This window comes from Marmota monax, unplaced genomic scaffold (assembly GCF_021218885.2).
Source record: "Marmota monax isolate L192 unplaced genomic scaffold, Marmota_monax_Labrador192_F-V1.1 WCK01_AAM20220418_F8-fsc00023, whole genome shotgun sequence".
Lineage (NCBI taxonomy): Eukaryota > Metazoa > Chordata > Mammalia > Rodentia > Sciuridae > Marmota > Marmota monax.
Genome location: NW_026692907.1, coordinates 14,998,909 through 15,014,245, shown reverse-complemented (window position 1 = coordinate 15,014,245; position 15,337 = coordinate 14,998,909). Strand labels below are relative to the sequence as shown.

Sequence of the window (15,337 nt, the reverse complement as noted above, 5' to 3'; positions counted from 1 at the left end):
TTTATTCGCAACATTTTGCTTAGAATTTTTAAAAACATTTTTATAAAAAACATTTATTTGTAATTTTCTTTTTTTGCAATATTTTTATAAGATATTAATATCAGACTTAAGTTAGCCTTGTAAAGTAAGATAGGAAGTGGTCTCTCTTTCTCTAATCTCTGAATGTTCCAGATTGGTACTATTTCTTTTTTTTTTGCCCATTTTATTTTTAAAATTAATTAACTTATATTAATTAGGTATATATGACAGCAGAATGCATTTTGATTCACTGTACAAAATTGCAGCACGACTTTTCATTTCTTTGATTGTACACGATGCAGAGTCGCACCACATGTGCAGTCATACATGTACCTAGGGTAATGATGTCCATCTCGTTCCACCATCTTTCCTGCCCCCCTCCCCCCTTCCTAACCTTCCCTTCCCTTTGCCCAATCAAAGTTCCTCCATTTTTCCCATGCCCCCCCATTATGGATCAACATTCACTTATCAGAGAGAATATTTGGCCTTTGGTTTCTGGGGATTGGCTTACTTTGCTTAGCATTATATTCTCCAATTCTATCCATTTACCTGCGAATGCCATAACTTTATTCTCTTTTAGTGCTGAGTAATATTACATTGTTTATATATACTACAGTTTCTTTATCCCTTCATCTATTGAAGGGCATCTAGTTTGGTTCCAGTTTAGCTATTGTGAGTTGAGCTGCTATAAACATTGATGTGGCTGTGTTACTATAGTATGCTGATTTTAAGTCCTTTGGGTATAGACTGAGGAGTGAGATAGCTGGGTCAGATGGTGGTTCCATTCCAAGTTTTCTAAGGAATCTCCACACTACTTTCCTGATTGGTTGCACCAATTTGTGATCCCACCAGCAATGTATGAGTGTGCCTTTTCCCCCATATCCTCACCAACATTTACTGTTGTTTGTATTCTTGATAACTGCAATTCTGATTGGTGTGAGATAAAAATCTTAAGAGTAATTTTGATTTGCATTTCTCTAATTACTAGAGATTTTGAGCATTTTTTCATGTATTTGTTCATCGAAAGTATATATTCTTCTGAGAAGTGTCTGTTCAGCTCCCTAGCCCATTTATTGATTGGGTTGTTTGATTTTTGTGTGTGTTAAGTTATTTCTCACCATGCACAAAACTCAACTCAAAGTGGATCAAAGACCTAAGAATTAGACGAGGGATCCTGTGCTTAATAGAAGAAAAAGTAGGAAAAATATTCATCATATTGGATTAGGCCCTGACTTCCTCAACAAGACTTCTAAAGTGCAAGAAATAAAATCAAGAATTAATAAATGGGATGGACTCAAACTAAAAAGCTTCTTCTCAGAAAAAGAAACAATCAATGATGTGAAGAGAGAGCCCACATTTTGGGAGCAAATTTTTGCCACACGCAGGTCAGATAGAACAGTAATCCCCAGGATACATAAAGAACTCAAAAAAACTTAACACCAAAAAATCAAATAACCCAGTCAATAAATGGTATTATTTGTTTTTGAAGTGATTCCTTAGGTGACTTTTACTTGTGCTTGTACACTGGAACACAAGCAAGCATATTAGCTGTGTTTTTCAAAAAATATATTTTTAGCTATCCTATCATGGTAAAGGGAAATACAAAGGACCATTTATATAATTAAACAAAAATATAGTTTATTTTTCTTCAGTTTTAAAATGAAATGGGTATCTAAACTTAACATATATCATATGAATTTAAACAATGATTTCCCAGCACCCCTTAAGCAAGTCAGGTTGATTATCTATCCTTCTGGACATTGGATGACACCCTCATCTTTGTCTCTGGGAAACATCATTTTCCCTTTTTCATCATCAATGTAAGTGAAGCCCGGTGCTCCCCATACTGGTTGTACTGGTTCCTTGCCTTGCTAGGTAGGGAAATAGCCTGATGGGTGGGTGGAGACATATAAGTTTCAAGTTATATCTTGCACTAAAAAGCACTAGTTAACTTGGTAAAGAAGTATTTGAAAAGAGATTGCAGGAGACTTTAATTAGATACTTAACATATTTAAGTCTCAATAAATTGCTAGTAGTTTGTTCATACATGTGAAGAAAAGAATAAATGAGTTCAAATGGGCACTAAGGAAAAATTAAGTAGCAGAAAGCAAAATCAGTGTAAGAAACCAAGAAAGTACTGCTGTAGGAGCTAAGACTTCTGAATAGAAGATACCCAAAAATAAGTAGAGATGAACAAAGAAAGGCTAACTTTGGGACTGAATAAGATATAATAAAGGTGGACTTGAAGAGAAAGTATTTGCCATTCAAAGAAGGTAGTAGCAGACAATTAAAGGTTTAAAAAGAAAGAAAACAAAAAACCAACCAAGTAACATAAGGCATAGAATTATGGTGATGAACAGAAATTGCAAAAATATCTGCTCCAATTTTTAGGAAACAGGTTCTATGGAAAGAAATGAGAGGTGGAGAGTAAGCATCCACTATGCATCAGATACTTTATGTATACTTTTCCTGTTCAGTCTTCATGAAAAGAACCAAAGTGGTGACCACAATTATATTCATTTTTACCTTTGAGGGAACAGGCACAGAGAACTAGCCACTTCCCAAAGGCACACAGCTAATAAAGATTGGCAGCAAAAGGAGATGTTTATTTTCAAACCTATGCTTTTAAACAAAAAACAAAATCTCCCAAACACCTATATTACATTGCTACTCAAAAGAAATGAGTTCGGAAGATAGCTGAGGTGGAACGCAGCAGGAGGATGTTTTGCACATTTGGCCTGTGGGAACACTTTTACTGTTTGTGAAAGCAACGCATTGGTGAAATGAGAACCAGATTGCAGAAAGTGAAAGTATCAAAAGAGGAGAACAACAGAGAAAACCAGAGATGGTGGGCGCAGGCCACGCCTGTATAAAATGCTGGAAGGAAAGAGGCATAGCAGGGGCTGGGGTTGTGGCTGGGGTAGAGCACTCGCCTAGCATGTGTGAGGCCCTGGGTTTGATCTTCAGCACCACATAAAAATAAATAAATAAAGTAAAGGTATTGTGTCCAACTACAACTCAAAAATAAATATTAAAAAAAGGCATAGCAAACTATCAGTAACTATGTAAGTTAAGTTTTCTTAATGCATTTTTGTCATTATCTAGAAGGATAGGCTGCATGATGGTCTTAGCAAGGGAACGTTCATTCTCTAAGAGGGCTAAGCTCTAATTTTTCAACTGTCGTTTTTAAAAATCATTCCCCTGTATAGAATAATTCCCAAGAATTTAGAAAGTGAGTGAACTAAACTAACCTTGACTTTTGGGCACATAATCTGTTGGACTTGGTCATAGGGCCTCCCATTATGTGTTTTCTTTAAAGTCATTCTGTTAATGACAGCAGATGACAGCATCAATACTTTCATTGGAGGAGCTAACATTTCTTTTTAAAGAAACTACATTTCTTTTGATGTCTGACAACCCAAAGGGATCATGCAGGATTTTTTTTTTCTTTTTTTAATGAATAAATAAAGGAAGGCATCACTTAATTTTGGTTTTGTGGGGAAAAATAAATTCCCTGCTGCTTTTGGGGGAGTGTTTCTGGTTGATATTCCCAGAGCTAACTGAGTTTTCAGTAATTTGCTATTAGTACTGACTATGCTTGCTGAAGATTTGGCTAATGAATATTTTATAAAGCAGGAGGAAGATGCTAAGTCTCCATTTGGATGACTGCCAAGTCCTAAACCTCTTACCTTGATGTGGCTTCTCAGCTCTAGTCTTGCTGTTTCTGTTGCCCGAGGCTGTCTCTATCTAATGTTCCACTATTAACTGAAACTCCCAGTGACAAATAAAACTTGGTATTTTGTTTCTCAAACCCTTTCTGTTGATATCCCTATTTTTGCTAACAGAATCATAATTCTAATTACTTAGATTTAAACTTTCAATCACAGGAGCTACTATTCATCAGGGGCTATCTCTCAGGGATTATGCTGTTGAATTTAGCAAATATGAATTTCATCTACCAAAATCCTGTGTGGTAGGCACCAACATTATTATTACTTTACTACAGGGAAGTTGCAGCTTGGTGAGATCAGTGATTTATTTAATTTTACTTAAAAAGTGCCTGGAATGGCAGGATTTGGTCTGAAGTCTGAAAACACCCAGAGCTTGAAACCTTAGGCCATCTCTCCAGGCCGGAGTGCCTCAGACGTTGTCCATGTAACGTCGCACACAACTGCTGTCTCCTGTTTTCAATGCCATTGCTTCGATCAGATTTTCATCACCTCTCATCTCTCCTACTTTTTTTCCTGATCTTTTCCACCATCTGCTCACAGTTGCTTCACCTAAACTGCTCTACTGAAAAGCCTTTGATGATTCCCCTTGGTCTGAGTGTCACTGCCTTACCCAGTCACCTTCCAGTCTTACCACCTTCTAACCAACTTACCTTCACAAATGCTGTGTTTGATCCAGTTTATACTCCTTGCTGTACTCCTGTGTCTGTTGGACTTCTACTTACCCCCTTCATAGTCTAGATGAAGTTGTTACTCCCCTTCACGAAGCTGTCCATAAATCCTCTAATCAGACAAAAGCAGCCTGAACTTTTCCTGTGACAACAAATTCTGCCCTATACTGTGGTCACCTGTGTACTTCTGTCATTCTTTTTTTTTTTTTTTAATTAGTTGCTCCTGACAATACAATGATCTTGACATATCATACATTTGATTCAAATGGGGTATGAATTCTCATTTTTCCAAGTGTAGAGGTTGCAGAATCACATTGGTTATACGGCCACGAATATACTTACAGCAATACTAGTGTCTATTTTATTCTGCTGCCCTTCCTATCCCCCCTCCCCTCCACTCCCCTCCCATCACCTCTCTCTACCCAATTTAATGTGACACATTTCTCTCTCTCTTTTTTTTCTTCCCCTCACATCATCATATATGTATTTTGTATAACGATGAGGGTCTCCTTCCATCTGTTATTCTGATGGGATTCCATCTCGTTCCTCAAAGATTGAACTGTGCTTTGCTGTTTTCTGTGAAGCTTGGAGTTGGGCAACTCTGTGCCACGTACTTAAGGGTAAGGATGAATTAGATTTTATTTGTAAGGTGTTGTCAGGATATGTGGTCCATGTACTCAATTATTTTGACCTAGTATGGGGAAACAAAACTAATATTCAAAAAATTAACTGAGGAACAAGCAGGAGTTCAACTATGAGAGTCATCAGAGAAGAGAGAGCAGGAGGATGCAACGGGGGGGGGGGGGGGGGCGGGGGAGAAGGACTTGGAGAGAAGGAGAGACCTGAGGCTGACTCAGAAAAGTAAAGAAAGGTGCTGACAGGGAGTGGGGAGGCGTGTTCTGAGGTGAGAAGAGCATAAGTGAATGTTCTGAGGTGAGGAGGGACACAGCCGGTCCAGGAAGAAGAATGGCACACAGGAAGCCTAGGGAAATGCCAGGGATGTTAAGCGTTTTTTAGAGTAAAATAACTCCTGCAAATTTACAGTATCATTTCTTTAAAAATTTCTTACCCCAAGGCTTTGTGTGGTAACTGGCACTCTCCTAAATTAGTCACAATAAATTGGTTTTTACTGTATATTCTTCTACTGCTATATAATTGCTAGAATTCATCTCTGAATTCATCTGAATTACAGTAGTACATGGCAATGTGATGAGGAACTGCTTCTTTTGTTTTTTTACCTGTTACCATGTTTTAAGGCTTTGATGCCGTTAAAACTTAGGATAAATGCTGATAAATTATTTCGTGGATTAGAATTTAGCACTCTGAAAAAAAAACTACTTTTTAAAAAATTTTTACAATTGGCTTTCTATTTACTACAAATGTTTCTTCATTCGGCTTTATTCATGCAAAATTGTTGTGAGATTATCCCTGCCATTGGTCCAAGAAGGAAGTTGTTCACAAATGTGTAATGAAAACACAAAGCTCATCTACTTACAACATTTATAATGTAATCCAGATCCAAAATCGACCTGTGGAGACGGGACAAATATTGGTTGTGATAAATTACCACACACACATATTCCCATGAAAGCACTAACAGAAAAAAACTGAAAATTGGGGCTGGGATTGTGGCTCAGTGGTAAAATGCTTGCCTAGCATGTGTGAGGCACTGGGTTCAATTCTCAGCACCGCATATAAATAAATGAATAAAATAAAGGTCCATCAACAGCCAAAAAATTTTTTTGAAAAAACCCTGAAAATTGACAAATTCACTTTGAAAAGTCGTTTGGTAAGCCAGAAAAAGGAGAAGGAAAGGGATTTAAAAGGCAGGCATTTTTTACTACATTTTAGGGAAGAGTAAGACACCCAAACATTTAAAAGTACAAAGCAATGACTGGTTTTTCCATTTGTTAAGTTCTTTTTGATATGAATTACACATCATTTTTTCCTTGGGACTATAACATTGCTAATTTTCTCCATATGTGAACGATTTGTCTTTGACCTTTAACGAACGTCCTCTAGGCAGTCGACTTACCATCCAGGAACAACACAGCATCGTTTTACATGCACACAAAGGCCTGAAAGCTCCATAAAAATAAATGATCCATGGTATAAGATACATTAACTAGCAGAATAATAAGCTATTTCAGCCCTGTAAATTTTAATGCCCATCCATTCAAAACCACACTGGGTCACTTTAGTATTAAATTCAGAGGAACAAAATGGTAAGTATACATGTTTTATTTGTTAAGCTGCCAGCTATACATTTTGTGTAAAATTTCATGAGTGGGGGGAGAACCTATTCAGAGACACATCAGGCAGTGCATATTTAAAAGTAGTGTCTCTTTCTAATATGTGATTTTATGTGTTACAGATACATTTACTATTAAGCATCATGTATATTTAATATAATGTTTACTTCAGTGTCCTAAAAAGCCTTTGTTCAGTTATAGTTTCCATTATCGGAGAGCCAATGTACGGTCCTTCCACAATTTTGTAAAGTGCATACAGCCCACAAGAGCTTCTAGTTTTAGCTTGAGGCCCCATGGGACCATGGTAATTGTTATGAAGTCATTAATTCTACCTCAGCAGTTTCAACTGTCAGGTACATGTAACAATAATTGCAGTTAATGAATGCTGCTCAATTTATTAAGTGCAAAATGAAAACCAGTATTCCTTTATAATGCAGCACTGAGGCATATTAACATTTATCATTTGTGTACACCATGTTGACTATTCCACTATCTTCTGTTGGCCAGGATATATAGTCATATATTGCCAAAAATTCTCTTCATCAAAAAGGATTGCAGGAAATTCTAACTTTCTAGCTAAAGGATAATTAAAATAGTTACTATCCAAAGTTTTTTTTAATAAGAATCTGTGTTTATGAAAAACAATCCAACAGAACCAAGACTTAGTTCCTGCTGTGGATAAACAAGACTCTCTCATACACCCTCCCTGACCCTGATCCTTACAATGTGAAAAGGTTCAAAAGCTTCCAGTTGTTTGAAGTGTTAGTCTTAAAATTTTTTGACAGTAACACTTTGTGTGTGCACAGATACAGCCCATTTCATGATTTGAAAAGAAAAATCAACATTTCTCATTTTCAATCACTCAAAGTAAACTGCATAGACATTTGCAAGAGCAAAGAGAGAAGAATTTCTGAAAACATAGGATGAAACTGTATCACTTTTAGGATCCCAGAGGCATCTGCTTCCAATAAGTATGCTCTGACCATTCAGTTGTCCAATGTGAATCATTACAATTAGTTTGTACCGTGGAATCATCAATTCCTTGACCCGGGCTTTAATAACCTAGAAATTTAAAAAAAGGAGGAGTTCCTCATTTAGCCACATATTGAAACTCAGAGATCTCAATCTTTGTTATACACATAGTGGATTTAAAAAAACAGTGTGATGCATCGTAGATGCTTTCCATAGTGGTTGTAGAACTGAAGCTATGATTTCCTTTAGAACTGTCCTCATGTGATGGGATGTCCAGGGGAAAAATCATAACATCAGCAATAAATCTACATTTTCTAAGGCACATGGAAAAACTCATTCAGGGCACATTGCAATTTAATGCTGTGTTCTTGAAAACCTAAATTAAGGCAGCATCCCTTCAAGAGTGTTAGCACTAGGCTAGTCTAACTAGAGTCACACTGTCTTGAAGGTCTGACGAGGAGCCATTCTCTGCAATCTCTTGTAACTTGAGCAGTCACAAAGGTTTATTAAATAGTTCACTAAAAACACAAAGCAGAGGAAACCATGCTAAAATGATAGTAATTTAGTTGATAAAACTAGAAAGGATTTGGGGATCCATTGTCTATATTTAATGGCTCTTAAAAAAGCTGCTATGGTGAAAAGAAAATGATGACCAAAACACTATCTTTTACAATAAAAATTTTTAAAGTGAAGTAGTTTTTATATATTTTTGTTCAAAATACATTGTTTTTTACCTTATTATTGCTTTTAATTTTATTCTTTTTTTTTTTAGTCATACATGACAAAATACATTGTTTTAATGAGGGGAGAAAGGGAACTTAGGATTGGGCAAAAGGGAGTGAGGAGAGGGGAGGGGGTAGTGGGGTGGTGGGAAAGATGGTGGAATGAGACAGACATCATTACCCTAAGTATATATACGATTGTATGAATGCGACTCTACATCGAGTACAACCAGAGAAATGCAAGTCTGTGCTCCATTTTTATACAATGAATCAAAATGCACTCCGCGATCATGTATAACTAATTAGAAGAAATAAAAAAACCACATTGTTTTAGACAAATGCTTGTTATACAACACATATATGGCGTATGACATAATAAATAGTTTGATAAAATATAATTTTTTAACTACTACTGAATGGTGAATTTCCTTCATTAAAAGTAGAAGGTGTGTTATGCTTTCAGCAAATAGCTAACCACTTGGGCAAATCACACATGTACCTCTGAAATTGTTTTAGTTATCTGTCTGCAGAACTCTGGTTCATACTCTTCTTTTTGCAGATAGTCAGTCAACACATCTTGCAAGATATGATTAACAGTGACCACAGGAAAATGTTTGGTAGGACCTGAAAATACACATGGAAGTTCTTTGTAAGAAGTAATTTAAAATCATATCCTCCAGCCCCGTAGGCTAATCAGAGAACACTGAAACATGGAGAGGCCTTTACTAGTCTGGTGGCCTCTATATAATAAGGAAGAAAGAGGTCCTAATGAGGTGTCCAGTTAAGTTTTTCTGGGGGAAGAAAAGAAGACAATACATCAGACTATGTACAGAGTGTGATTAACACTGTTCGACTTTGCAGATCTTTATTCCTAGTTCCCATGCTGGTGACTTAACTTCAGTGTCAACATATTTCCAGTTGGCTCCCCAGCTCTTACATCCTCTAATTTACCTACCATATTGCAATGAGAACAATTGCTTGAAACCCTGGACCCTGAAGTGACTTTTCCCTCAACAAGTTCTACGGTTTGGCTCCTAACCAACCTATGGTCTCTGCTTCCCCTGCCATAGCTCCCATACTCCCATAGCTGCTCCGGCTCCTGGAGCCCACCTGTTTTTTAAAGGATGCTCATGTGTCTTTTTCTTGCACTTACTTTCAAGTGGAGCACCACTCCCCATCTGTGCATCTGAGAAATATCCACTCATATTTCAAGTCCAGCTCAGATGTCTTCTTCAGATAGACTTGAACTTCCCCTCAGGTGCAATTCATCCCTCAGCTCTCCCTAATTCCCGCACACTGGTCCCTGCTGCTATACTGGCTCATAATCCACTTGATAATAGCTAAGGCAAACCTGAGTTTCTCTCCAGTGAAATGGTAAGCAAGATTGGATTTTATCCTTTTTAAAGTCTAAGTCAGTGCTAAGCACATAAATATTTAATGTATGATATCTGAATTTAAATAGAATTAAACACTTTATAGATAATAATCATCACACAAATAATGGCTACTTTTTTTTTTTTTTTGCTGGTCATTTTCTATGTATCAAGCACCATGATAAGCACTTCACTTTTGTTTATATAATTGTTTATACATCTGAGGTGAATCTCCCTTGTTATCTCCAATACACAGGTCTAAGTACATTTCATTAACCTGTCTAGAATCACACAGTGGCAGAGCTGGGGTGGACAGGTTTGTCTAATACTAGAGTTTATATTTTCAACCACATTTAGTTCACATTCAGGTCATAATTTCACACGAATTTGTTTTATCCTGCATCCCTGGAATATTAGCCTTATGACCCCTCTGGTCATCTGCTCATGTCATGATATAACGTGGCAACTGTGTCAGGGCTTGACATCTACACTCTGAGTCATCTGATAAAGATGAAGGAATGAGACTGGGAAATCCAATTCTCTTTTAGAAATCATCAGTATCTATTAATAAGTTTAGTTTTAATGCCTGTATCTGTCAGGGTCTAAGTAAACATGGCAAACTGAAGTTAGGAAAATCCAGAATGATTTAATCAAGGGTCTGACTGGGTCAGAGGAAATCCTAAGGGATAGTGTGCTGGGAGCCATTAGCCAAGTAGGTATGACAATTTCCTTGCCAGCGTACCCCATGTTGCTTAGTGGAAGGACTCGTGGAAATAGGACATTTTGCAGTGACATTGCATGTAGGTGACCTTGCTCAGGGACCAGGACGGATTAGGGTGTTCCCGGTTTAGGATAATCGGGTTTAGGGCGTTCCCGGTTTAGGTTCCAGGTTTAAGGTTTAAGATCATTCCTGCTGGGAATAGGGCGTATCCTGCTGCCTGAGTTCCCCTTGAGTTCTCACGGGATTCAGACAGTATTTTTTGGGAGACAGAAGCCCAGTCGGGTGGATTTGGGCAGAGAACGTGGATTTCCCCAGAACGTGATTGTAGATGGCTGGTGTGAGTTCGGGAATAAAGAGTTGCTGTCTGAATCTACAAGCTGTGTGGTGGCTCGTGATTCTGTGCCCAGCCAGACTGCGGCATTTGTGCCCAGCCAGACTGCGGCAATAGTGCAGTCCTCATGGCCAGTGGAAGTGAGTATGTCACCCTCACCCAACCCTTGGCTCAAGGAATCCGGGAAGGCAACTCTTAATCCCAGAACAGTTGTGTGGAGATGGCTCCCTTGTGAGCAGCTATCGTCCTTTGGCTGAGATGAGCCCATGGGCAAGGATCCAGGAAAGTGAATTCCCAGGCTGCACAGTCTTCCCTTCTATCTTCCTGCTGAAGTTTCTTAGGCTGAACTTAACAGAAGGGTGTAGTTTGTGACCATAGGCTAGTCACCTGAGGATCCAAAAGTAGTATTTTCACTTGGATAATATAGAAATTGCTCACTTCAATTTAAATCACGGTGGGAAGTAAGTCTACACATGTGATACGATGACTCTGAGAACTAACCACTATTAAAACTAACCATTATTCAGCAGAAATCTTTCTTCTATGGAACAGACATGAGATTATCAATCTGTGAATGGCTTGCTCCTGCTGCTTGGGGTCAGAGATAGAGCGACACATGTAAGTGCTCCTGTAAACTAGTTCCAATTCATACAGTTCTATTACTTTCCTGTGGACCTTATAGAAAATTTCCATTTGAATATTCTTGGCCATCGTCATTCACATGGAACTTAGTTCTGCCTGGCATTGTATCTACTTACAGGCATGATTTCCTTTAGAAAATGGCAAATTCCTTGAGTGCAGGTATTTTGTCTGCCTAGTGCTCCTCTCTTCCTTCTGGAAACAGTATCTTCCCTTCTGGGAACTGATCTCTTCATTCTCCACTCATGTGGCTCTTTAGGATCTACCTCTCACCTTCCATAAGCTCAAGTTCTGAGCACGGTTGATTGACTCACAGGTGACACTGCCCTGAGACAGGCCAATTAGAGTCCTTTCTAATTAGACACTCTTATTTTAAACTGGAACTAGGAAAAAAAAAGAGTCAAACTCTTTCTTTAGCAGAAGACTTATGAATCTTAGGAACTGCCAAAGGCCATATTTTTTTTCATGGTAGAAAGGAAGCCTGCACACAGGTTAGCACTGGAAAGAGAATCTGGGTGACACTTGAGTCCCTGTTCCCAGTAGTTCCCATTGTCCAGCTGTACCAATGTTCTTTCCATACTTTGCTCATTTTTCCCCCCAATCCTATTAACAAGCTTCTATTTTGAAAACATTTTGAAATATAGAAATAAAAATTTCTTTTCTCATTTCATTGTGGCCTTTCCCTACACATCCAGCATCATCCATTGCTTAGATTGGGATGCTGAGATAGAGAGATAGAGATAGAGATAGATAGAAAGAAAGAAAGATAAAGGAGTCAATGATGATTTTCAAATTAAGCTGCTCTGAAGTCACTTTCAGAATTGACTAGCTTTTCTTCTTCTTTTTTTAAGGTAGCTTTTTACCCCAACTGTTTTAGAAATTTAAAGGCAAAGATGTGAAGAAATCATGACCAAATAAAATTAAAAATAGATTTAAAAGAGGACAGCTAAAGATCACTTAATATATCCATGCCCAATTCTAAGCTGGGGTAATGAGAATCACAGCATATTAATTTTTGTTAGGATTAAATGAATTAAATATTTACAATGTTTAGAACAGTTGTACCGCATAATGAAACACTCATTAGATATTTATTTTATTGGTGTTTTGCTGTTACTGTGGTTATGGTCCTCTGAAATAAGCGGTGGGAGAGGATGCGTCTTGCTGAGAAGACAGCAGGATGGGAGAGGAGATAAGTAGGAAGACAGTAAGGCCCCCAGGGTTGGGAAGGACCCATGGGGTGGCACAGAGTCAATGCTGAGAGATTGACAAGTTCTGCCCAAAAAAATCTGACACCAGAGACAGCACTGCACCAAAACTGAGCTCAGGTGATCTCTGTCTCTCCTCTCAGTACGTAGGTTCTACTTTCTATTATGCTGCTTCATTCTCAGGCAGGCTGTCTCAGCGTGATTGCAAAGATGGCTAACAAAAGCCCTCATGCTTATAAACAACGTTTTTAAAGAATCAGGCACCACTTTAATCATAACTCCAGAAAAAGTCTCATGGAACACTTAATCTATAATCAATAGGAAGCTACATTGAATATCACAGGAGGCCTTTATTCTTAGAGATTATGGTATGTTTCTGGAGTCTGACACTTTTAGGAGCAATAGAAACCAATAGAGAAGCAATTCAAATAGATTAACTCATTTGATTCTCATAGACTATTATCCTTATTTACATATGAAGAAACTTAAGATTCAAGGATGTTAAACACTTGACTCAAATATCATTTGCCTAGAATTTATCAAAACTAGAATTCAAATTTAGATGTATCAGATCCCAAGCCTGTGTGTTCTTCTGTACTCTTGTTTAGTAATTAGTGAAAAAATGCAAATTATGTTTACTTAAAAAAAAAAAACTTTCTCCATTTCTTCTCCTACTTTCATGAATTACACTCACGTTGCACCTCAATTTTGGTAACTGTAATTGTTCAAAGGGAGGACAAACCTACTATACACTTAAGATGTGTTTAGGTGATGCTAACGTCATTGGCTAAAATAAAAATTTAAACATGATAGAGCTGGTAGCTGACTGATTTCCATCCCCACTCTTCTAGCCAGTATTACATTGTGCAGATATGAGAAAATTTTACTAAAGGCTCACAGAGTACCTTTCTCATGCAAAATAAGCCCAGAAATAAGTAGAAGTGGAAATACAGTTTTGATTAAAATGGCTATCTGAATGCTTTAAAAAAGTGGATTGTGGAATATAAAGAGACTTTAATCATAAATAAATAATTCATGCAGACTTTTATTAGAAAATATGGAAATATTTTATCTGTACTAAGCTTTTCCTGAAATTACTTTTCTAACTTGGTCCAACACCCAGTACTAAAACTGACAAGATAATTTAGTTTGTCTATTTAAAGAAATACGTTGTGAAAATGTAGCCTTACAAAGAAGAAACACAGGAATTCACATTTCAACTGCCTTATCTTTTTGAAATCTGATTCAAAGCTTTTCAGTGGGTATAGCTCAAGGGTATAGGCCCCCAGTGCTTAAGAAGTTTGGGTTATAAGAGGGGAAAAATCCTGATCCAAACTTTTCTCGCCAAACTGAAAAGTCTAAGGTAGCCAACTGGATTTAGGATTCAAATATGGCATCAGGATTCAGTTGTTCTCTCTCAGTTTCATGTGAGGGCAAGATGGTAGAAAATGCCACAGACCCTACATTTGTTTGGATTCCATGGCTTTATCTGCTTCTCTAACAGTTCAAACAATATTTCCTGAATTTAATCTCAGAAGTTTTTATTGGATTGACCAGGGTTACATGCCATCCAGAATCAGTTACTGAGCCATCTATGAAGCCAGCGTTAGTCACAGCAGAATTGAGTGGACAAAATGTGGTAATGGTGGTGGTTGTGGAACATCCGCAAGGAAAATTGGGTATTGTCACCAGAAAGAGTATAAAAGTGTATTGATGGCAGCAATATTAGCTAGTGGAAACCTAGTCGACTGACTAATTATGAAGCCCTATAATCCATGCAGTTTTAGAGATTACTGTTGAAAACTGCATACAGGGTCTAGTAGGATGCACTGGTAGTTTATAATTTTCTTGGGGTTAACTGGTCACAGATGGAATTACCCTGGCTCATGGGGCCTTTCTTTTCTTTTCTTTTTTTTTCCTCTTGGGAAGTCTCTGTGGAATTTCTACAGAGCAGTAATTACACATAAATTCAGATAATCGTGGGCAGGTACATATTTAGAGAAAACAAGTAGGTCTATGAGAAACATGAATGGGAAAAGATATTTGCTATGGGCTCCACTTGGGAGTATAGGGGCAGGTGCAAAGATCTTTGTTTTCAAAGACCTGAAACCTCTGTGGTAATAGATAAACATCTCTGTCAACAGGGGACCACAAATTATTTGCTTCTGCCTTGAAGATTTTTCCTCCACCCATCAACAGTACTGGTTGGTTTTGTTGGATAAAAAACATCAACACATATATCTTTCACTTAACTTGTGTGTGTGTGTGTGTGTGTGTGTGTGTAAAATGTATATAATAACTCCATCCAGAAAATCTTAATTCAGTTATGTAAAACACACATCAATGCCTCCCAGTGAATTACTTTGTATTTAGGAAACACTGGTAAAGAAAGGCAGGCAATAGATGATGTTCCCATTTTGCAGAGGAAGAAACTAAGGCAGCATCAAATTAATCAACTAAGGTTCTTATGCTAGGAATGTCAGGCTATCAGATATCATTTTAAGTAAACATCAGTTATCATAAGTTTATAAGAGGGATGAGTGATTAAGTAACACACCCAACTGATAGGTGTTCTCCATCTGGACTGCAAGGCGAGAGACCTCGTCACGTTGGCCTGGTTCATCCATATAAGACACGGTACTCATAGAGCTAAAAGCAAGGGAGAAAATACACTTTAACCACTCTTATTATAATAATTTAAA

General features: G+C 37.6%; 1 protein-coding gene across 1 annotated transcript; it reads right to left on the bottom strand.

The window, feature by feature from the left end:
* Positions 1–6,139: 6,139 nt before the first annotated feature.
* Dynlt5 (dynein light chain Tctex-type family member 5) lies at positions 6,140–15,296 on the bottom strand. The gene is made up of 3 exons (XM_046451164.2): positions 15,193–15,296; positions 8,863–8,987; positions 6,140–7,731 (listed from the first exon to the last, which is right to left on the bottom strand). The coding sequence occupies exons 1-3, from the start codon at positions 15,278–15,280 to the stop codon at positions 7,528–7,530; spliced, it is 417 nt and encodes a 138-aa protein (XP_046307120.2). The 5' UTR covers positions 15,281–15,296; the 3' UTR covers positions 6,140–7,527.
* Positions 15,297–15,337: the final 41 nt, after the last annotated feature.